This window comes from Lepisma saccharinum, chromosome 24, assembly GCF_977018435.1.
Source record: "Lepisma saccharinum chromosome 24, izLepSacc3.1, whole genome shotgun sequence".
Classification (NCBI taxonomy): Eukaryota; Metazoa; Arthropoda; class Insecta; order Zygentoma; family Lepismatidae; genus Lepisma; species Lepisma saccharinum.
The window spans coordinates 37801904-37817306 of record NC_139252.1 but is presented as its reverse complement, the minus strand read 5'-3'; the positions used below and the strand labels follow the sequence as shown (position 1 = coordinate 37817306).

General features: G+C 36.2%; 2 protein-coding genes across 2 annotated transcripts in view; one reads left to right on the top strand and one right to left on the bottom strand.

Annotated features, from left to right (window-relative positions):
- Positions 1-6316, bottom strand: part of LOC145978248 (uncharacterized) — a 321631-nt gene extending 315315 nt beyond the window's left edge. Inside the window, exon 1 of the mRNA XM_083110734.1 lies at positions 6218-6316. Within this exon, the coding sequence (XP_082966860.1) occupies positions 6218-6257 (40 nt within the window). The 5' untranslated portion in view covers positions 6258-6316. The remainder of the gene's footprint in view (positions 1-6217) is intronic.
- The window catches only part of Scp2 (Sarcoplasmic calcium-binding protein 2), a 411658-nt gene that overhangs the window by 6872 nt on the left and 389383 nt on the right, over positions 1-15403 (top strand). The window lies entirely within an intron of this gene.

Genomic DNA, 15403 nt, shown 5'->3' with positions numbered 1-15403 from the left:
GGAAATATTACCACTCAGGTGGAATTTTTCCTGCACTAAGTGAAATATTACCGCTCCGGTAAAAATGTTTCTATATTACGAGAAATATTACCATTCCAGTGAAAATTTCTCTATATCACGAGAAATATTACAACTCCGGTGGAAATTTTTCTATATTACAAGAAATATTACGACTCCGGTGGAAATTTCTTTATAGGATGAGAAATATTACAACTCCGGTGGAAATTTTTCTATATTACGAGAAATATTACCACTCCGGTGGAAATGTTTCTATAATACGAGAAATATTACCCCTCCGGTGGAAATTTTTCTATATTACGAGAAATATTACCACTCCGGTGGAAATTTTTCTATATTACGAGAAATATTACCACTCCTGTAGAAACTTTTTTATATTACGAGAAATATTACAACTCCGGTGGAAATTTTTCTGTATTAAGAGAAATATTACCACTCCGGTGGAAGAAACATTACTACTCCAATTGCAAATGTAATATTCAAAGAAAAAATATATTTCAACCTCAAAAGGATAATTTCTACTCCATGAGAATTATTCCAATTCCAGTAGAAATATTTCTACTCCTGGAAATTTTTATTCTGCAAAAGAATCCCCTCTACTCTGATTAAACTCAAGACAGATTCTCTATTATGATGAAAATTCCTCAATCTTCAGGGAATTTTTCTACCTCTGAGGGAAATGGTTTATTATGGGCATTTCTTTACCCCTACAGAAATTTCCGTGTGCCGAGGGAAATTCTTCCAGATATATAAACCCGGAGGTTTTCGCAAGGGGATCAATATTCCGTGCTGTAGAAGGGTGCGGAAACTTCAGACTCTATTCGGGGGGTCGAGACTCAAGAGGTGTAGGGGAACTGCCACACGAAATATTGTGCCCGGAAGGCATCGTAAGATTAGAACTCATACATAAGCAAAACCCTCTTTGCTGACTTACATATAGCGCCTATAGCATCGATTCGCCATAAAGATTGCACTGTTTTTATTTGACAGAGCTATTATTTCGCCTATACACTTACCTGATAGCGGAAAATGTTTTTTTGTATGGTTTCTCAATTCCCAAGTAAGCCATTGTGGTTAGTATGACGTTTTTTCACCAATGCAGACTCATTTCGCTCACTTTATGGTCGAGCCAGTGTTCTTTCTTACAACTAGATCCATGCAGATATTCTACGCAACGTCATCACTGGTAGGCCAAGGATCGCAATACGACGTTACCATATTAGATACATTACACTGGAAATTTTACATTTAAGTTAAGACAGTTTTCCACGCATTTGTCATTGTGATGCTGATGTGTGTTGTTGTTCATTTTTTAAAAAATATAATTCATTGATTCAAACTCGTTTCACTGCTGTAGTGCCCTTAAATGAGATATATTGGCATCATGGTTACATGTTATCATCAGAAAGAAGTATTTTGAGGAATATAGAAATAAGAGAGATGAAAGAAGCGATAGAGAATGTGAGAAAGGGAGAGATTTAAAAATCCAGGCAGACAGAAAGAGAAGACAAACATTGTGAGTGACAGATAAAGAAAGAAATATAAAGAAGGAGCGCGCGCGTGGGAAAAAGAGAGGAAATGAAATACAGAAGTGAAGCAAACGTTACGGAAGAAACACACAGAAATAACAAAGCGAGAGAACTAGAACGATAGAAACGAGAGGGAAAAGAGAGAGAGAGAAATAGAGAAGAGAGGGAAAGTTATAGAAAAGGAAGTGAAGTAGAGAAGAGAGAGTGAGAGGACAGAAAAAAAGAAAAGTGAGAGGGAGGGAGAGAAAATGAAGAACTAGAGAACACAGAGACAAAAGAGAGAATGGGAAAGAAACAAAAATATGGAAGATAGACGGGCACAAAGATAGAGGAAAGAGGAATAGCAAAAGATCGAAAGAGAGAATAAAGAACAAAATGAAATGATATTGAAGAAATGTAGAAAAATAAATTAGCCATGAAGCAGAGATGTACCTAGTAGTTTATTGTAGACTAAAATTGAAACAAAATGAAATCGAAAGCTAAATAGGAGATGCAAAGGAAAAAATAGGTAAAAGAGTTACAAATAAAAGTGGGGGAAGAAGAAGCAGATAATTTGTCCTTATCTTGACTCCCTTATTACTACAAGAGCGCTAATAGCCTCAATGAGTAATTCAGACTAGACTTCATTCTCAATATTAGGAGAATGTTCCTGAAACATAGAAATTGATGTTATAGAAGGATACTTAAGATGCTTCAATGTGATTGAGCATCTCAACAATCTTTCTGTCGTATTTAGTACATTCTCGCTTGTAAAGATATAACAAACTTTCTACAAATACACTTAGCTATTGCTGAAGTGTATTTCGTTTCTTCCACTACGTTCACTCAAGTTGTTACATTTCTTAGAAGCATATATTCTCAGCTCTGCCATCTATCAGATGAAGATGGCAGAGGAAAAAAAACGGTTATGATGTGAGAAAATTTCTCCTAGAAATCCCGACAGATGGTGCCAATGCTTGGAATAAAATAAATAGGCTCGTATACTTTCAAATTTCATACCACATACATGATTCTCTTATGCTTTAATAGATTGTTCATCTTATTTAATAAGCTGTACCATGAGAAAACATTAAAGGGCATATTTGGTCAATTCCCTGATGAATATAACCAGAGCATAAACTTTGATGTCACGCATTTGGCTATTTTTTATGTATGTATGTATGAGCTTGGGGCGGCGCCAGAAATTTACCAAGGGATGGGCAGAAGCTGTATATTGACAGATTAGGGTGGGCAGGTATAAATGTAAGGCCATATACATATATGTATATGTATCCCCTCCTCTCTTACACTTCCGATTTCCCTACACTTCTTTTCCCTTTACTTTTCATCTTTTCTTTTTTACTCTATAATGTCTTCTTATATCTTTCTCAGCTTGTTACCTCTTTCTCCCTTTCACTTTCTCTCGTTCCATTCTTCAAATGTTTCTCTTAACTGGCACACACACACATACACAGGTGTGTGTGTTTCATGTCTTTCCTCTTTCTTTTCTAATCTCTTCTCGCATCTTGTTCCACTTCTTTCTCTCCGATGGACACAATTATTTCAAGGAAGTGTTTGTGTGTGCGCAGCCATACATTCTAATCACATTCTTTCATTCATGTCAATGTAGTGAAAGAAATGTGAATCGGTTGCATCACATTTTGTCCTTCAAGTGTAAAAAATACAAGGCACATACTTAATTTTATATATCCGGCGACAATGATAGAAAGTGTGATTGTAGACAATGGTGAAGAATTAAATTACTTTCTCGTAATTTAAATGGATGTTCCTGATCATATTATTTTCATCATATGAGTTTTTGACTGAAACTTGGGAGTTAATGATCACTTTTCTTGGCTTACAAGGTTATTGCAACTGACAAATGTATCTGAATGCGTAGCAGCGATCGGGTACCAAAACTTGGGGGCAAGGACAGTGTACTTTTTTAGGTAGAAAATCTTAGCATTAAGAGGCCATAGTTCTGGTGCAACAAGTGGCAAAGTGTGGCGGCCACAATTCTTTCTTCATTCTGCATAAAGTATCCCAAGGCTTATGAAAGGCTATTTTGACAAAACATCGACCAAAAGTAATAATGAAGTAACATTGAAACTGTTATGAATTGAAGAGATGATTTGCTAAGTTGCTGTTCGTTTTCTGAAGTTAGTCTTCCTTACTTATGTCAGAGAAGTAACACACGTATGGCTAGGTGAACACATGCATTGAGGTAACAAATAGTTTACATTTTGTAGAATGTGATTTTGGACACAAGGGATTCATCTAAATTGATCACTATACCCGGTAATTCATCTTCTTTTCATAGATGACTTGGGTTGTATGGCACGACCTTATCGAAAGCGCTCAAATGTCAACCTCTATCCTGCGCAGTATACCCTGGATGCTTTAATCTTGGCGACGAGTCTCTGGCGCTTGGAACCACAGTCAAAATAATAATTTGTGGGGGGTTGTATTTTCAGTGTCTGCGTGTATTTGTTTTCGGCCTTCGTCAATTTAATCTAATCACCATTGAACTTCATCGTCGCCATTAGCCATATTAGCAGAAAAGTGACTTCACATAGAACAAATCAGTCGAATTAGCAACAAGTTACTCTTCCAAACGTGGAGTTTCATTAGTTCATACCCCTTCGAAAGTTGAGGTGGTAGTTTTCAATTTTACATTGTTGCATTCTTGGATCAAGGCAGCTAACTCCGTGAACAATAACGTTGTTTTCCGAAAGTCTCAAATATTTGTGTCTGGCAATACACCCTCTTAAATGAACGCATCTTCTGTGGTGATGAAATGACACGTTTACTGTGAGTTCTTTCTGTATATTTTGTTCTCCAATGGCATAACGTTGTCGCCTTCTAATGAAGAGGTTTTGGCTTCTACTACCCCCCTCCCCTGGTGGAAGCACAATGCACACTGGTTCGGACTCTACTTTAAACTGTAGGTTTAGTCCCGATTAGCCTATCTGAGCAAAAAAAATCGACTTGAAAACAACCAAACAAAATTTTCTTATGGATACTTCGTGACATACCTTTTCCTCTTTATATATTCTGCATCTACATCTGTTGACCTTTTCGGCTGAACCTCTGATGCTTATAAAGTTTAAACCATTCTCATCGTGATTGATTAGTTCTCTGACGCCCTCAAAACAAAACTTTCCTACCAACTCCTTTCTTCATTTAATTCTACGCAATATAATCACAAGAAACATCGCATGATTTCGTAACTGATAGGCTATTATCAATCCAATAATTCTGTAGCATTTCCAAACCCACATAACTGTTATATCAAAATGTATACACCCCGGTATTGTAGTGATTGTTGTGATTGCTTCTTTGTAGTATTTATTAGTGGAAAGAATACAAAGTTGTTGTTTGTATACCACGTAGATATTTGAAGATGACATGTATGTAAAAATTGTAATGAAATAAAGAAAGATACACTTCTGGAATTTCATTGTAGACGTAATTACAAAGTCGAAATAATTTATTGTGTTGCTGGAGGAAGCAACGCTAAGATGGGTTTTTTATTGGTTCATTTAGAGATTATTTTAATCATGCGCAGGCCGGGATTTCTATATGTGAGGGTCCGGAGCTTACAACACCAAGACCCCACCCCAATCCCCTCCACAGTTTCAGTTATAACTTTTCGCTAAGCTACATGAGGTGGTTAGTTAAACGTATTTCTACATTTTTCATCACATCTGAATTACCTCCTTTTTTTCTTTATGCAGTACTTTTCCAAGCAGTTTTCCCCAGAGAAGGCCAGCTGCAGCCCTCAAGATCACCCTAAATCCTGATCTCATCTTGATCTCATACCCTGCCTAATTTTGCACCTCCTAAGCCTTCTAATCATAGGAGTATTCAATTGATGACAGTTTATTTTGTTTCAAGTTCTCTAGTAATAATTTCAGCTTTCTGATGACAAAGTTAAGACAACTTTTTATGGGATGATAATATGTGAACATTTATAGTAGCCTATAGATAATATTCATGAGTAAAATACTATAATGAATACCAGAATACACTTATTTATTGAAACATTCACATATCCCCAAATATATGTACTTAGTGAATTTGATTGGGTGGGCAATCGGGTGGGCACAGGATTTTTTGGGTGGGCGCTCGCCCACCCGTGCCCACCCCTGTCGCCGTCCCACCCGCATTTAAAATTTCGACAGTGAGCAATTTCGCAGTGGGAAATTTTTCAATTTTCAAAATTCAATAACTCAAAAAGCGGCAACAGGAAAAATAAAAATATGATTCAAATGATAGGAAACAATTAGGTGTATGAAAAATTAGCCAGATTCATATCAAATTCCAAAATTTACTTATTTTGTTGATTTTATGTGGAATTGCCCATTTATGAAAACATATTTACATATTATGGTGCCTTTTATACCATAAAAGTCGTAGATCTATTAATAAGATTGAGCAATTGTTCATGGTCATGAATAAATCCCATGGAAGACTAAAACGAATTAAATTAATGATCGACAATTTGCCTCATAATCACAATAAGGTTGAGCAATTGTTCATGGTCGTGGAAAATTCCATGGAAAACAAAAACGAATTAAATTAATGACGGGCAATTTGCGTCCTAGATCTATTAAAAATCACGATAAGGTTGAGCAATTGTTCATGGTCGTGGAATAATGCGTGCAATGGACAATTTTGGTCCACCTTACCTTTCATGTGAGCAGGAAGATATTTGTGTAGTGGACGCATCTCAACATACTGAAAAAAGTACCTACTTCAATTCCAAGAATCAACCTGCAGAAAATGGTCTCTTGAATCCACTGAGGGTGACATATCTGTCCAAATCGACCTTTACGTAAGGAGGAGACGCACCAAAGGACCTTCTCGAGCGACATTGCCGAAGGTTCTGGAGAATCCTAATTTGCATTTAGGATTAAGACAGACGTACCGTGTTGAGTAGAAGCATAGGAGGAGAACAGCTGTGACAGAGAAGCAGGATTAAGATGAATCCCCTAGACAGCGCCATTTCTGACCTCCAAGTATATTAGTACACTGTTAGATGTTACCGTCAAATTTGCTACATTCTACCCTTAAAATTTAACAATTTTCTTGTCAATTTACAGAAAACCATATGCAACGCTTATTTATACAAATCAAAAGTTTGATTATTTATTTATTTATTTATTTATTTAATTGAAACACAACAGGCGCATGCCCAATTACAGTGTTCAATATGGGATGACACCATTACATAAACAAGAACATAACTAAGAAAATTAACAAGAAATATGAATGACGCAATATACATTTTACATTTAAAAACAATTGTGAGAAGAAATTAATTATTAGATTATAGAAGCAAAGGGAACACAGAGACAATACAATAATAAATGAAGCTAAACTGTTGGATATAACCTTACAAGCTGAATGAAAACCAAAATTCAATGAACAAAAAAAAACAAAACATACAGAAATTCAGCGATTAGATCTTATGTTACAATTACATTTAAATAGGTCTACGCTTGGATTATTCTTAGAAACTGAATTAAATAACTTGCACATTCTCCTCATGGGTTCAGCTTCGGTCATTTTGGTTCTTCAAAGGGGGATTTGAAAGAGATCAGTTCTGGGCCTTAACATACAGTTTGGCACATAAAAATTTAAATTCGACAACAGATTAAAATAATCTATTTTACCATTGATAAGCTTGGAGAGAAAAGTTATTTGACTTGTTTGCCTCCTTTCGTCGAGTGACGGAATATTAAAGATTTCGCGTAATATGTTGCTAGGAGTGAGTTTTGGATATGTACCATCAAGTTTAAATAGTAGATATCTGAGAAATTTATTTTGAAGCTTTTCTAATTTTTCGATATCTTTCTTGAATTGCGGGTTCCAAACAAGAGAAGCATATTCGAGTTTAGATCTGACGAGCGTATAATATAGCAAGAGAAATGTTTCCTTTTTTTTCTAAATTGATGACCCATTCTCATTATAAATCCCAAATTTCTGTGAGCTTCGCTTAAAATGCGGGCAATATGTGATTGGAATGTTAACTTTTGGTCAAAAGTGACCCCTAGGTCGGTAACTATATTCTCACTTTGTACTAACACATTAGAAATAGTGTATGAATGTTGAATAGGGTGTCTGTTGTGGGTGAATGATACAAGTTTACATTTCTTTAGGTTCAGGCTGACTTTATTAATTTCACACCACTGAAGCAAGTTATTCAGCTCTTCATGTAATATTGTACAGTCATCAGCGTTTTGATTATTATTATTATTATGAATTATTTGTATAATTCGACATTCACGATGACATTTTATTGTAAATAAAATTAGTTACATTTTACACTATAGTTCGAATTCATTATTTTCCTGTCTAATACAAGATTGGGATAAATAAATACCCGGGCAACGCCGGGAAATCAGCTAGTTTTAAATAAAAATAGATTGTTTTGTATCATTTAAAATTAATCGACTCCAACATAATACCAACGATTTGTGTGAATGAAATCACATGGTCTGCACCAAATTAAAATATCAGACACATTTTCCTTACTAAACTACGAGATTAAACACCAGACTCATTTGACGGCAAATCACACAAGCCATGCAATCCACCGATTCAGATTTTCATGAAACTTGGTGTATTTGATAATACTACGAAGGTATGAACATATGCCATTTTTTAATTCTGTTGACCTCATCGTTGCTGAGAAACAGGAGGCTAAAGTTTCAGAATTTTGCACGTATCGGTTATTGCTGAAGCCATGGTGGTAGACTGCAGTGCTTAACAGGAAAAGTTGCCCGACCCTGTGGCCGAGTGGTGTCGACCTCCGTGGCGAAGTGGTAAGCAGAGCGCGCTACAACGCCAGGGGTTCTGGGTTCGAGTCCCGGGTAAGGCATGGGTATTTGTGTTCGTCCAGGTGATAAGAAACAAAGAAAAATGTAACAATTGAAAAGTGTAAAAGTGAGAAAAAGAGTGAATGGTAGGGGATACCTCCGTGTAGGGGTATTTCCTTTTAAAAAAAAAAAAAAAAAAAAAAAAAAAAAAAAAAAAAAAAAAGTGGTTAGCACATCGCGCTTCGACGCCAAGGGTCCCGGGTTCGAATCCCGGTCGGGCTTGGTTGTTTGTGAATGTCCATTCATCAATTTCATCCTTTCATCACTCATCCCCATCTTCGCAAATTAGCCAAGAGGCACAAAACGCGAAGTAAAATAAACTAAATCAATCAATCAATAACAGGAAAAGTTATATCTCGGAGTCAAATCGACAGATTACTTTGATTTTTTTTCTATAGTTCATAGATATACGTATGTATATTCCATTTAAAAAGTTGTCACTAAGATTCCTTTGCACTGAGGGTCATAAAAAATTATTATATTGTACGAGAAATAATGTAGATTGTTTGGTGTCAACGTCTGACGTTACTAAGATTGCATTATCACTAGAAGGCACTGCAGTTAGCACGCCAGTTTTTTTTCAAATTGAAGCTTATAGTATGTTCTAAAAGGCTATAAAATAAAATTAGTGGCTTTTTCACTACTTTTATTAATAATTCTTCATTAAAACAAATTTTATGTACATTCATTTGGGATATTCCAAGCCAAATCATCACAAAAAAATGAACTTTTCAAACAGACCATTTCAAATTTTCATGACATTTCATGAGGTTTCTTCGTATAACCCTGTAACTAATGATCATAAACATAGGCCTACATTTTTTTTGGTCATGATTCTCATTCTATGGACTATAAAAAAGGTTCTGTTTATCTAATGTCAGTAGTTTTGCTGTTATTTGACCAAAGGTCAGCTGTTACGGAGGTATTCCGGTCATTCGATGCCTTTTTCCCTTCATTGACTGGTATATGAGGTGTTTCATTGAATGAGGCACACTACTGACAGATTATTATTTGTTATTTCTGTTTCCAAAGTCATCCCAAAATGAAACTTACCCCAAACAGAGATTGCATTAACTGTGTAGCTTACTTTATACCCCACAAAATTGAACTTGCAATTGTTTATACGATGGAAGGTCAAAGATGACATCATGTAACCTTGAAATGAACATTTCCATATTTTCATATAAATATATTTTTTTATGAAAACTATGCTCCCTTAGCTTCAAAACAAGACCAAGATGAAAGTCATACCTTAATTCTAAGCAAAGTTATGAATTGTTTTATTTGACCTTGTAAACACATAAATTTTTCATTCGTTATAAGGTTGGCAACCCTGCTGCTTGAATACCGTTACTTACGGAGAGCTAAAATTTTACATATGTAATTTACTTCATGTCTTCTACCATCCAACCAAATTTCATGAAAATCTAAAATGGTCTGGTTGAAAAGTTCATTTTTTTGTGATGATTTGGCTTGGAATATCCCAAATGAATGTACATAAAATTTGTTTTAATGAAGAATTATTAATAAAAGTAGTGAAAAAGCCACTAATTTTATTTTATAGCCTTTTAGAACATACTATAAGCTTCAATTTGAAAAAAACTGGCGTGCTAACTGCAGTGCCTTCTAGTGATAATGCAATCTTAGTAACGTCAGACGTTGACACCAAACAATCTACATTATTTCTCGTACAATATAATAATTTTTTATGACCCTCAGTGCAAAGGAATCTTGGTGACAACTTTTTAAATGGAATATACATATATCTATGAACTATAGAATCAAATCAAGAGATATGTCAATTTGACTCTGAGATATAACTTTTTCTGTCAAGCACTGCAGGCTACTGCCATGGACTCAGCTTTCGACGGCTATCTTGAAAAATGGCGACGATCTTGATTAACTAAGCCTCACACACATTTCACGGCAATTTTCCGGCAAAACCTTTAGGAGTGTCTGGGTGATATAATAATTTAGCTATTAATTAATTAATTAATTGAGATTAGAGATGCAGAAATTATAAAGCTGCTAGTTACTTGGGTCCTGTTTCATTATTGTATATGAATAAAATCTAGACCAAAAGAATGCAAGATCATGTAGAAAATTTCACTGATAAAGCCTTAAAACTTATTGAACTACATATTACGAAAAAACATTTACAAGACATTTATGAACATGTTTAAGAGATTTTCCAAAACTTAATATGTACATTTGAAATAATTTTTTACGTTAGAAATAATGTTTTTTCAAAATTCGGGTAACGTAAAAATCTGCGTTGTGTGGATAACTACTGTTACGCAAAGAACTAAGGGTTGAAACGACTACAGAGCCATCTGGTACTTTTATGGAACACTTCTAGTTCGTGGTTGACGTACTGATAGAAAACACATGCAAATTGTTACCTCTGCCAAAGCAGAGACAGTAAAATCGCAAAATAATAGAAAAAAATGCATAACCCATGGTACATATCAATATAAAATGCGTAAGGCTGTAGAAAATCAAAATTCCACAAGTATACCTAGCGTGAAACGTGTGGGTAATCATTCTTCTGAAATGGAAGCTCGTTCGTCTCTGGATGTTCACGCAAGTCTGCATAAATCCTCACTTTCCTCGTCTCAGAGGCTCTTTATGCAAGGATGAGAAACTCCCCGAGGCTTTAATAAATCCCAAGAAGATGCCAATGATAAATCTATCAGCCGGTCGATAACAGATTCTTGCGACGACTTCTGCCTGCAACGAGGTTTTCGAGATTAATTGCGACTTTTCGACTTTTCCGAACTGCACTGCATTTGCTTGCGCCAAATTCCCCTCGCTGCTTCGGCAGAGATGTAAAAATTTGCATAAAGCGTCAAGCACAAACTGGAAGTTCTCCAGAAGAAAATTAGATGGCTCTGTAGTTGTTTTTCAACTCTTTGTTCTTTGTATAATGACAGTTAGCAATAGACCAAGGATCTCTAGGTACTATAAAAGTTGAAAATACTTTTCTTTTACGTGTGAAGAATATTTGAAATCGTGTATATAAACCTTTGAAAAATATAGTAACATTTTCCTAAATGTCTTGTTACATCGTAATATGTAGTTGAATAAGTTCTGAGGTCATCAGATAAAATTGGGGTTATTGGGTTCACAAAGAAAGTATGCAAATGTCATTCATATACGTCTGCACAGGCTTTAATAAAGGAAGGCATTGGTAAAGCATAGATGTTTCTTACTGGTGCAAAATAAATTAGATACAGATAAAGTGCAACACATGGAACTCATAACATGTTTCGCTTAGCTCGATGACGTAAAATACCTCTACGCAGACTTTATTAAAGGAAGACTCTGGTCACGCAAAGGTGTTTCTTTCGTTGTTAAATAAATTAGGTAGTGATGAAGTTTAGCGCAAGGGGGGCATACTTTCTTCGCCTACTATTGATGACGTCAGATGCCTGTGCGCAGGCTTTATTATAAGATGGCACTGGCATAAGTGTTTATTTGGTCTTCGTATTCTGTTGTAGCTTGACAAGTTAATTACGATAATGAGGATGAATGATGATTAGACGAAATGGATGAATGAACAATGAAGGACCATTCTGCCGTCTGTCCTCCTAGTTAATTTCATCAACTCAGGGAAGCACTGAAGCGACGAAAAGACACTAAGATACAAGAATGCTAAGTAAATAGCTGTGACAAACGACACATGTGGAAGCCTAGAAATGAATAATTCTTATCGGTAGTGTATCACGAGATATAAATATCACAAATATGGACATATGAGCAGTGATGTGCTTTTACGCGTAAACAACGATAGTCTACATTCTACACGTAGACTATTTTATACACGTAGATGAAGTAATCTATGTAAACAACATGGCGAAAGGTGATAACTTAGCAAATGAGGCCGTGGAAGTAAAACGAAATTATACTACGTATCAGTTACTGATGTGTGAGGATAACTTTTCATACGCTCCCTTCCAAATTCGAACAATTTCTCACCTAGGAAAAAAACCTAACGTAGGAATTATTCTACTGTTTTATGGGGAAAAAAATAATTTTGCCTCACGACTGCCATCTGTTGTTTTTTTGCATACTATTTATCTTTGTCCATAGTTGATGATAGAGGAGAAGATAAATTTCGTTGTAAATAGGATTCTTTTCAGTTCGTTAGAAACCAATATAGTTTAAAATGTCACTTTCCTTTCATGAAAGCCTTGAAAATGTATTTTAATGCACTTTAGATTGTCTACGTAGTCTATGTAAACTACAACCCAAAGTAATCTACGCGTAGATTACGTGTAGACAACGCATGTAGACGTAAAATTATAGTGTACGGCAGATCACTGCATATGAGTCAAACATTTTAGTCCCTTGACCTAAATGTACGGATAAATCCTTGCACTTCTGTCTTCTGTTGTTCGGTATCAACTATTCGAAGAAAGGAGTCCACGTGTTTGTTCGTGATAATGCTTGATAGATCTCTCCTGCGTAAAACCTCTCCGTTGTATTCTGAGGTAATTTTACGACACCATTTATCACAGCTCCAAGAACTCTGTGTAATGTGAAGATGGAGAACGGATTCGGCTACATTTGAGGAAGTAAATTCTACGCTGACATTTCAACTTTTTATCTGAATGTCTCAGAGCGTCAGAATCAGAATGATTTGTTTTTGTTCTTTTAACGAAACAGAGTTTAACTTTCATTAAGTTTTGAAACCGTTACTTTTCACATTTCTCCGTTCCTTTTTTTTACGCATATTTTTGGTTATTTTAAGTCATGGACGGAATAAGAAAAAATACCGGAGTGAACGGGTAGAAGGTTTATAATTGATAAATTAGAGTGGGACCGAAAAATTCCGGTACCCGTATCAGGAACCGTAAATTAAAGTAGCAGAATTGGGAAAGGAAATTCTAGTGAACGTGTCAGAAACAAAAATTTTGGTGCCGGAATTTTAATTAAATTACCTGAAACCAGAACTTTAATTCGGGTACCCGAATCAGGAGCCAAAGTTCGGGTACCCGGATTTGGAAACGTAATTAAAGTAGTTCAATCCGGAAATCAAATTCTGATGCTCGAATCAGGAACAGAATAGCAGGTACCCGCATCAGGAACCGAAATGTGGGTCCTCAGATCAGAAATTGAAATACTAGAATCAGGAATTGAAATTTGGGTAATGAAAACACTGTCGCTTTAATGAAGGAGTTTCAGCTTCGATGCCCATGGACATCACATTGCATAGTGATTAAGATCCCACTTTAAATTGTATGTTAGATTTTCTGAGCCTAAAATGGACTTAAAACTTCCAAAATGAGAAAAAAATAGAGAAACTTCAAAAATCGTCTATCCAGATTTTGGGTACTCGGATATATTAATACCTGGGACCCGAATATTTCAGGATTCGGCTCTGGACATCCACAGAGAAAAGACGACAGAAAGGGGAAAATGAAAATGACAGAGACAACAGAGAAGAGGAGGACATATGGAAGGAGAGAGAAGATAAGGACATATGGAAAGAGAGATAAGAGGAGAATATATGGTAAGAGAGAGAAGAGGAGGATATATAGAAGGAGAGAGAAGATAAGGACATATGGAAGCAGAGAGAAGATAAGGACATATGGAAAGAGAGATAAGAGGAGGACATATGGAAGGAGAGATGAGAGGAGGATATATGGAAGGAGACAGAAGATAAGGACATATGGAAAGAGAGATAAGAGGAGGACATATGGAAGGAGAGAGAAGATATGGACATATGGAAAGAGAGAGAAGAGGAGGATATATGGTAAGAGAGAGAAGAGGAGGTTATATGGAAGGAGAGGGCAGAGGAGGATATAAGGAAAGAGAGAGAAGAGGAGGACATATGGCAAGAGAGAGAAGAGGAGGATATATGGAAGGAGAGAGAAGAATAGGATATATATGGAAAGAGAGAGCAGAGAAGGATATATGGAAAGAGAGAGAAGAGGAGTACAGATGGAAAGAGAGAGAATAGGAGGATATATGGATAGAGAGAGAAGATAAGGACATATGGAAAGAGAGAGAAGAGGAGGATATATGGATAGGAGAAGATAAGGACATATAGAAAGAGAGAGAAGATAAGGATATATGGATAGAGAGAGAAGATAAGGATATGGCAAGAGAGAGAAGAGAAGGATATATGGAAGGAGAAAGAAGAGGAGGACATGGATAGAGAGAGAAGAGGAGGATATATGGAAAGAGAGAGAAGAGGAGGATATATGGATAGAGATAGAAGAGAAGGACATATGGAAGTAGAGAGAAGAGGAGGATATATGGAAGGAGAAAGAAGAGAAGGATACAAGGAAAGAAAGAAACCAGCCAGATTTAGGCAATGATCCAGAGAGGATTCTGCCAAAGATCATCAGTCCTCGCTCTCTCGAGACCGAAGTCCCAGCGAGATGACCACATTGCACAGCACATGAATATTCATAAGTGTGGCGGATGCTACGAAATAAAGGAACTATAAATCGCCCCTCCCCACCGACCCGTTTTGGTTTTTGGCCCCGGATATCAGGGAAACGTAAATCTCGCCCTGGCATAAATTACTATGACGTCATTGAGTCCGGGCAGCATTAATTGCGTCCGCACGTATTGAGATGAAAAAAGGAGTGATTTATCACTTAATCAGTGATCCGATTCCGAATCGGTCACGGTGATTTTCTTTCACGTTGTAATTCTGCGAATAGGCGTGATTTATAGACAAGAGTCACTGATTGTCCTTACACAACAGTACAAGCCAACTGACATGCAGTTTGTGCTGTTGTTCCAGTATGTGAACTGTAAACTTTTCTAGCTAAAATTACCTTAAGATTCAGAGGAGTCTCTCCTGGTGGGGAAGGGTGCTCTAGCCCACTTTGAAAGAATGGAATAGAAAAAGAGAAAGAAAGACATTAATGAGAAATACATAGAAACGGATCAATAAAGAAATAGAGAAATAGTGGACAGAAAAAAGGTGAATAGAGGAAGGAAGAAAGAGAAATAGAGAACAAAAGAAAATAGAAG